This window comes from the organism of the source record quoted next, unplaced genomic scaffold (assembly GCF_019419815.1).
Source record: "Pyrus x bretschneideri cultivar Hongxiangsu unplaced genomic scaffold, Pyrus_bretschneideri_v1 Contig53, whole genome shotgun sequence".
In the NCBI taxonomy this organism is placed as follows: domain Eukaryota; kingdom Viridiplantae; phylum Streptophyta; class Magnoliopsida; order Rosales; family Rosaceae; genus Pyrus; species Pyrus x bretschneideri.
The window spans coordinates 8,491-17,586 of record NW_025999791.1 but is presented as its reverse complement, the minus strand read 5'-3'; the positions used below and the strand labels follow the sequence as shown (position 1 = coordinate 17,586).

Sequence of the window (9,096 nt, the reverse complement as noted above, 5' to 3'; positions counted from 1 at the left end):
TCAAGGGGTGTGTGAGAAGTAAAATGAGGTGTGTGAATAGCACACCCCTATATTAAGTGCATACATAACACAAATATTTATATTTGCTACTACGTCACTGAGTATAATCTCGATCACACTCGCAAATAGTAGAGTTCTTACATATGGAATAACCTAAGGAAGTTAAAAGCAACAGATGAAGATAGAGAGGAGAGATGTAGTGTACCACTCGTGTTTTGGTCATAATGAATCCCAACCAATATCACGTTCCCTTTAGTCAACATCTGTAAACTTTCAGATCTCTAATTCTAAAGACAAAATGACTATCAAATGACCATCTACATCAAATTGTTTTCAATTTTTGGTACATGTTGTGTATTCATGTGCATTTCTTCCGTACTATTCCACATCCTTTCCATCACCCACCCTTTCTTTCTATTCATCCCTTTCTTTCTTCATTGTATTTTCTTTTATATCTAACCAAAAGTAAAAATTAGAAACCATAAACGAAATAATCATCAAACGGGTCTTTTAACTTTTATTTTGTTTGTGTGGCAGCCTTCTTGATATATAGTCTACAAACAAGTAGGGGAAGGGCTGAAATTCGAATTTGTTCATGCTACACGGATAAATTTTGGTCCAAGAGCCACTTCAAGTTCGAGCTTTATAAGATTCCAGAAATCTATTTCTGCAAACTCATGGGCCCTTTGCTCTAGATTCATTTTTTTTTTTTCCAATCTTCATGTTATATATCGAAGAAGGGAAGTGATTTGTGCAAATTTATATTTCTCCCAACTCAATCATGTTTATTTTTAACATTTAAATTGAATAAACAAGAAAATCCACAAACAAAAATATATAAGAGTTTGCGAAAATCATTTTGCATTCAAACACTGTTAACCGTTAAATTTAAACTTAGACATCCTTAAACAAAGTAGATACCGAGTTGATGGTCCACAGCCATAGCTGCCAAACAAAAGATACCAAAAGCTGCACTCTACCTGTAGCTACATAGCATGTGAAATTTTGGTGTGTGAACGGGACCTACACAAACTGAAGCACAAATCACCAGATCTCCCAGTTGCCCTGTGTGGCCTGATTCAGGCATCAGGGTCCCCGACTGAACCACCGAAAAAAATTTGGTGCAAGATTCCAACTTTTACAGACACATGAATAGGAGTGAGTACCCTCAGTGCAGAAGCTTCTCATATGGGCCATCTCCAACTGCTCTAGATAGATAGGATATGCGAGAAAGATTTCCGAGCAATGGAATAGTAAGAGATCGTTTGAATGTACTTTTGAAATGACTGAAAACGTTTTTGGTAAAAATATTTTTAGAACCAATTCTTAGTATAAATGCAAGTAAATTCTGAAAAAAAAACACTTTAAGTGCTTTTGGAACCAAAAAACATTTTCTCTAAAAGTACTTTCACTAATTTTAAAAGTACATCCAAATGAGTCATAAGATAACGATGTTTATAGTCTGTCATGTGTATTCATGTAATCAATTAAGCATGATTGTGTAGAAAACATAAAACACGCGTTATTGTTCTAAAATGTTGCAATAACGTCTCGAAACTATAGGTAAGTCATTTTGACCACCTTAGGCCATCTCCATCTGAAGGGTCCAGAAGGTCAGAAGGCCGAAAATAGCCCGAAAACCGTCTCCAACTTAGGGTTAGGCCAGAGGGCCCATGGGCCCCATGGAATCTGAAAGAGCCAAAGGGCCAAAGGGCTGGCCACAAGCAGCCAGCCCAGGCTGGGCCAAAAGGCTGAGTATTCCTGTCGGTTATAACCGACAGAAATGCTTAAACAAAAACTTGAATCCAACGGCTAGCTGACTAGCCATTGTATTCATTTTTTTTTTTTTTTTGGGCCAATTTTTTTTTTTTTTAATTCTTAAAAATTCAAATTTTTTTTCCTATAAATACCTAAATCATCCATTAAATTTAAGTTCTAATTTTTTTGGTTTTTTAGGTCAATTACCGTTGTAATTTTTAAATTTAAGTTGTTGGATTTGAATTTAAGTTGTTGCAATTTTTAAATTTAAATAATAAATTATGTTTGACCCTCGGTTGGAGACGGTTTTTTGTGACAGGGCTAAAACAAGCCTTATGACCCTTTGGCCCTCGGTTGGAGACGGAGGTAAATATGGTCATGTACTGTTTATTAAAATATTAATATCTTGGAGGACCAAAGGGTTAAAACGAACCATCTGTCTAGCCCTCGGTTGAAGATAACCTTAACGCCCTTTAACGACCCACGCCCATGCTCCCTTGCCCTAAAATACGTGGAGACACTCGAGCCTCGTAAAATTCCAAGCCTAATTTGCAATAAGTTTGTATGCCCAACTAGACCTAACGTGCAAAACTGGACCATGTGAACTTACACAACTTAGGGCTGTGTCACAACCCACCTAAGACCCCACTCCAAATCACGGCAGCTGGGGACCATTGGAATCTGTCATTTTTTTTATTCTCCTTTTTTTCTTTTAGTTTTAAGAAAATAAATTGATTGGTTGGGAGGTTGTCTGCAAATTGAGGCCATTGGTAGGTCAATTCACAACTGATGAAATTCAACTAACGGCCATTGTTAAATATTCGGGGTATCTTGTCAATTATTGAATATTGGGGAAACTTCAGCCTCAGCTTCTACTAATTTCCAACCACGATTCCTTATAATTGTTGGTATATTTGAATTTGGATTGTATGCTTATTCAATTGCAGCTGGCTGATAGTTACAAATGCAAATTCTTTAATCGTATCTGATGCCATATAGAAGCACCACTAGGTGAATATGTCTATATTTTTTATCACGTGACTTAATTTGAGCAAAAAACTTGATTGCTGACAAATTACGCGATAATATATGTGACTAAATTGGGGGATGGAAATTGGGCAAAGTTGTGTATTGGCGGTCATATATGCGTGACTAAATTGTCTATTGCTAGTTGATGGTTACATTAGCAAACTCTAGTTGTACATATAGAGGGCATTTTTCTTCGAAATATTTTTGTTCACCGTTCTTGTTAGATGAGTTTGATTAAATTTATCAACTACACAAATATCAAAATCCGAACTCCAATTTCTTAAGTTTGAATTTTATGTAAATAGTTGTCATTTTCAAATTTCTATGAGTGAAAGTTAAAAACAAAAATACAAGAGAACTCAATGGCTACCATCACCACCACATACCCTTGTCACTGCTACCGACACCACCATCATCACCACAATCACGGATGTCGCCACCACCACATAACATCATCACTGCCGTAGCTACTGCCACACTAATGTCATCACCACCATTGTCGTCGCTGCCACGCATTGTCACCACCACCAAACATCATCACCGCCATTGCGAACACTACTATTAGCACATTTTCTAACTACGATCTCATTTATATATTAATAAATCTATTCACACATTGTATTTCGTATTTAAATTTCATTGTTCTTTTAGGTTAGCTGAACAAAGAAATTCACAAATTCTAGAAAATAAAATTTCGTCCCTTCAATTTTGGAATTCTTTAATAATCTTAAATTTCTTCATTCAAACGCAATTAAAAAATTAGAGGAAATCACGCATCACCAGTCAATCCACCTGTTTGACTACGTATCTCATCGAACAACTTAAGAAAAGCACATCTAAACAGAAAACTTGACTATTTATACATTATGCGATGAGAAATGTAGACATAAGTGTGCACACGGTGACCTTGCCGAATCCCTCATTTCACAGCTAACAAATTTGACCGGTTCATATAAGAAAACAAAAACAGAAACAAAAATTGACCAAGTCTTCTTCCCTACCTTTCTGACTAAACGACCGATTTTTGGAGACGTTTTGATAGTGAACCAAGACCCTCTCAAAGTCCAATCTATTTGCCGACTTTTCTGCTTTCAGTACTTTCTGGTAAGTGGATTGCGTTACGGCTAGTAAAACCAGATTAACGAACTTAATAATGTTTAATAAACAAGGCTGACTATGCAAGCATTAGCATTACAATCTGTACAGTATTTGTAAAGTTGGACGGCCAGATTTCTAGCCATGACAAACGGTGATTTTCTTAAAGGCGCGCGACCGATTGTTGACCAATTATTAACCGTAGATGCATTCCAAGACTTGCCAGAAGGTCGGCAATCAATCACGCGCCCACGAGCTCTTAACCAGATTCATGGAGTTTAATAAACTGAGGAATGGAAAATGAAGCTACAACTACATTAGAGAACGTTTTACAGCATCCGTAAGAATGGTTCTTAGTTCAACGTCCAAATTGCCGCACAAATCATAAATCAGCTCTCATTGTAATTGTTCGACACTGCGCCGGAGTCCAAAGTCATTTCTATTCTAAACAAACAAAGAATGGGAAAGAAACAATTCAATTTATGGAAGATCTCGCACATTCATATATGATGCGTCGTCGCTTTGCTCTTAGATTAAAATTGAACGAGATGAAAAGAAAGTACGAATAAGAAATCAAAGTTGGTGTGTCTTTCGGGGTTGAAATCTTTATCTCACTGATTAATCCTGGTCAGACCGTCTGAAAATGAGTCCATGGTATATACGTCTAGCCCTCTAGTCCGCCCAGGCGCCCCTCCTTTGAGGGCTGACACATCCAGCACGATCCTGCTCATCAGACCGTGCATATGTGTAAACAGCTGAATATCTTACGCTATATATTGATCAAACGAGCAATGAAAAAAGAAACTTACGTGTTAGTGGATGCTTTTTCCAGTTCTGGAGTTCTGGAGTTTATGATGATTTTGTTATCAATCTTGGTCAACGAATGGTCCATTGGCAGATCAACCACTTTACTTGCTGAAGTGGAATTTTAACACATTAAATTTCGGTTTAATGTAATATAATACAAATGAGAACAAAGTTCATTTGAACCGCTTCTTACCTGATTTAGGAGCAGCAGTAACAGTTCCATCTAGCCCCAAGAGTTTCTACACAAACAGATGAATTTGGCATCAGTAATAAGTAAAAGTAACCAACAAGGTAATTAGTAAATATAAAAGTTCACAAGAAGCATCGGTGCAATCCAATGACGGTGGGAACAGCTACCTTTAGACTCTGGTAACAGTCTTCCAGGTTATCATTATACAACATATGATCAAAAATGCCTGATGATTGCCCTTGCTCAATCTCTGCCTTGGCGTTACGAAGTCGCTTTTGGACCTGTTCCTCTGTCTCAGTTCCCCTGTTTCCATATTCAACCATGCTCAGAACAGGAACATGGAAAGTGGAATTTGAGGATGAGAAATAATAAATGGCATATCAAACTACCTTGCCCGAAGGCGCTTCTCAAGCTCTTTCATTGAGGGTGGACGTACAAAGATGAAGATAGCTTCAAGTGAACTTGCCCTCACAGATCTTGCCCCTTGAACATCGATGTCAAGAATGCATCTCTACGTTGAAAGAAAACATCACCACACAGAAGTTAAGGCACTATTAGGGTGTAATGAAAATATCACAGTTCCATACAAGACAAAATTATGCCGGTTCCTGATGTAATAAGGGTTGAGTTTGAGGGGACACCCTAGACTTTCCCCAAATTCTGTAATTTGTGAATAAACTTATGAGAGCTCACAATGTCCCACAGCTAAACCAGACTATAACTAGAGCAATTCCAAAGACAACCAATCATCATACGGGTGCTGTGTGACTTGTGTGTGTTTTAAAAACATTGAGGCAGATCCAGATAGTAAATCCAACATGGCAACAAAAACTGAGCCAGACCCCAACACTCCGTAATCGTCATTAAAATAGAAACAGAATTTTCAAAGAACACAAAAATACAAACATTTACCTTCCCAGCATCTGCTACGACTTCTACTGCTTCAACACTAGTTCCGTAGAGATTTTCATGCACAGAAGCGAACTCAAGGAACTTGCCGTCTTTTATTTCTTTCTCCATGACACTCCTCTCAATGAAATGGTAATGGACCCCATCCTTCTCCATAGCTCTTGGAGCACGGGTTGTGTGGCTCACCGAGAATCCAAACATGGATGGATACTCCTTCATGAGCATGGATATTAGTGTCCCCTTTCCTACCCCGGAAGGACCACTAATAACAATTGGCTTCTCAGCATAGCCCCTCACTCCCTTACTCCACGCAACCACCTCAGTGCCCAAAATCTTCTTCTGCTGCCTAACATATTGGGTGTCCACCTGACACAACAAAGAATTTTCAGAAATTTGGATAATTAATACGTAATGGCTAGAAGGGTGTTAACTGAACAACTTCTGTTCCTTTATCATATCTGAATGGTTTCATAGGTACAAACCAACCTCAAGAAACCAGGCAAAAACGTCTGTGCTGGAACCATTCTTGGTAATCAATATCCGGTCTTCACTTAAAAGCACTGCTGAATGGCCTTTAAATGGCCTGGGTTTGGTTCCCAACACGACAGGATTTATCCTGAAAATTTGAACCAGATATTAGTAACAGAAAATCACAAGAAAGCAATTCATTACCAAGAGACATGCACATACCATTCACCACTGGATTGGTCAAGAATACAAACTCCAATTGACAATGCCGATTCCTCACAGGCTCCACCAATCACATACTGTCAAAAAATGCACTGGCAATATGATTGACCTGGTGGTAAATCATTGAAGGACAAACAGGGGCATTGGACGAGAAAAACATATTGATATATTAAATATCATACTGTTCTGTTGCCCACAACAACGGACGTTTCACCGCCCTTTGATTTTACATCAAAACCATTTGCAAATCCCTTCTGCAGCACATCAACAAAGAATGCTGGTGCTTCTCCCTGATGACAACAACAACCAATATCTATCAAATCACAGCAACTCAAAGCAACCACCTTGGTTAACATGTAGGCATCATTTCTAATCACATTCCTTTCACACCGAAATCGAGCGTAAAACAGGTATGAGGGGCTTACCATGGAAAAAGCTATTCCTGCAACTCTAGATTCCCCCTGATCAGTAGACATGGAGAGAGATCAGAATAATTCAATATTTCCTGGATCTAAGTCATATACAAAAAAAATATTCAAACCAGAAAAAGCATAAAGGGTATATTGCAATAAAACGTTAAAAATCTATCACATTTGACAAAATGACAACAGAACACCAATAGAAAACAGATAAATTGAGCTGGAAAAGAACTCTGGGATCAAAACCCCAAATGGCCCATCAACATATACACAGACAAGAACAAACATCAGAGAAAATGATGCCACACAAACACGACTGTTAATTTTTGTCAAAATCTCTTCAAAACCCACATAAAACTAAACAAAAACAAACCAAAGAAAAACAAATGGGCAGAGAGAAAAGAACATCAAAATGCAAAAAACCACAAAAACCCACCTCAAAAAACCCAAAATATATGGATCAAAACCATTAGAAATCCCAAAACAATATTGGGTAACAAGGAAAAGGACCCAAATACCTTTCTGTGAGCAGCAGTTGCTCTGTGACAAAAAGCAAGCTTATTTCTTGGGAGGGATGCAAATTTCAGAAGGGTAAACAACGATTTAAAGGCCAGTTGGTGTACAACTTTTTCAAGGTGAAGTTTTGGGGAGGCTTAGAAATCAAATCAGCACAAATTTGGGTAGGAACAAATCACAGGAGTGGTAGAATAAGGTGGAAGAAATCTGGGGTAGCGGTCTCATATTTGTAGCAAGGGAAAAGGGGAATCTTTGAATTTAGTCCAAAAGTTGTCGTGGAGGAAGTGGGGGGAGGCGGAAGAGGAGCGACAAGAGGAGGAGAGAGAAAGAGAAAAGGAGTGAAAGCCTTGTTGTTGTGGTCGCATTCAATTCACGACACAGAGAAGACCGGATTTCGTTTTCTTGTAAGCTGCATAGGAAGTTTCTTCCCTTCCCCCACCGCTACTCGTCCTTTTTTTTTTTTTTTTTTTTTTTGTTTCTTTCTTTCTTATCAATTTTAGGGCTTCTAGATTTTATATAGGCGTTTTTCCCTTGGGAGAACGGAAAACGAAAAAACAAACCCTAATTTTTTTATTTTTTTATTTTTTGAAAAGTCCCCATTTAGCATTGGTACCCTCATACACAAAATCAAGGTCAGTCTATAAATTTTTAAGGTCCGGGAAAACGTCAAAAATATGCCTTCACTTTATATAAAAAAAATTATTTATTTTCACACGTAAGATATCGATAAAATTATACTTAGAAAAACATTTCAAACTTAATAATTTAGAAACAAGAAAAAACTAATTTATTTTGTATCGTGCGAAGGAAACAAAAAAACTCTAGGTTTACAAGTAGATATATATGAGTTTTGTTCTATCTGAATTTTTAAAGTGTTTTTGTATAAATCACCAGGTGTTTTTTCTTATTTACTAACCTTGTCAATATGGGATTGAAAAAATAATGATATTTTTGAGTCTTTAAGACCAACTCCAATGGTGGGCTAAAAGCCAAATTACCCCCCAAAATTTCCCCCCAAACGCACTCCAACCCAAGGGGAAATTTTGAGCTAAATGCTAAATGCTAAACCAATGCCAAATTCCCCCCGAAATTTAGCCCAGAAATCGGGGTGGACTCTAGCCAATATTTATCGGAATTTAAATTTTTTTAGATTAAAATGTACATAAAATTAATTTACGATAGTCTACATATTTATTTTTTTAAAAAAAATTAATTTAACAAAAAAAATAGCCTAAATTCATTCTTTAATAATCCCGGGCTAAAATTTTAGGGTAGAATGATTGGAGTAGAAAAGCTGTTTTTGGGCTAAAAGTTAAATTTTTCGGGCTAAAAAATTTGACTTTTAGCCCAACCATTGGAGATGGTCTAATTGATATGTATAAGTAATAAATTGGTACTAAATTAAACTTTTTGATGACACGTTATATGATTTGTAAAATTGGGTCAAAAATTTGGTCAACGCATTACTCTTTCTGGAAGAATAGACTTGAATTGGAACAAATGTTTAAAAATAACAACACACATAGCTACTAGCTATTAATTAAAAATAAATTAACAACCAAACAAAAATTTGTAAAAATTGAAAAGAATAAACATGCACTTAGCATTTTGAACTTAGGACCTCTCGTTAATTTTAAACAACAAAAACCATTGATTTTAATTAAAAAATTTCATCATTTAGCC

The 9,096-nt window shown here is 36.9% G+C and overlaps 1 protein-coding gene across 2 annotated transcripts; it reads right to left on the bottom strand.

Moving 5' to 3' along the window:
- Positions 1-4,176: 4,176 nt before the first annotated feature.
- On the bottom strand, positions 4,177-7,642 carry LOC103968036 (guanylate kinase 2). Of its 2 annotated transcripts, XM_009381366.3 has the most exons (11): positions 7,416-7,642; positions 6,904-6,939; positions 6,661-6,768; positions 6,479-6,555; positions 6,275-6,404; positions 5,792-6,154; positions 5,269-5,390; positions 5,047-5,182; positions 4,883-4,928; positions 4,692-4,797; positions 4,177-4,605 (listed from the first exon to the last, which is right to left on the bottom strand). In XM_009381366.3, exons 2-11 carry the CDS (start codon positions 6,904-6,906, stop codon positions 4,494-4,496), a joined length of 1,203 nt encoding a protein of 400 aa, XP_009379641.2. In that variant the 5' UTR covers positions 6,907-6,939; positions 7,416-7,642; the 3' UTR covers positions 4,177-4,493. The 2 variants fall into 2 exon arrangements, with proteins under 2 accessions (XP_009379641.2, XP_018497803.2); XM_018642287.2 differs by lacking the exon at positions 7,416-7,642 and having other exon boundaries at positions 6,904-6,969.
- Positions 7,643-9,096: the final 1,454 nt, after the last annotated feature.

What these genes read in the sequence shown, in the direction of transcription:
- LOC103968036 (XM_018642287.2), bottom strand. Translation starts at nt 6,954, where the DNA reads ATGTCTACTGATCAGGGGGAATCTAGAGTTGCAGGAATAGCTTTTTCC. An exon ending in CAGGAATAGCTTTTTCCATG is followed by an intron (nt 6,769 to 6,903) that starts GTAAGCCCCTCA and finishes TGTTGTCATCAG; the next exon opens with GGAGAAGCACCAGCATTCTT. An exon ending in TCGTAGCAGATGCTGGGAAG is followed by an intron (nt 5,391 to 5,791) that starts GTAAATGTTTGT and finishes CTTTCAACGTAG; the next exon opens with AGATGCATTCTTGACATCGA.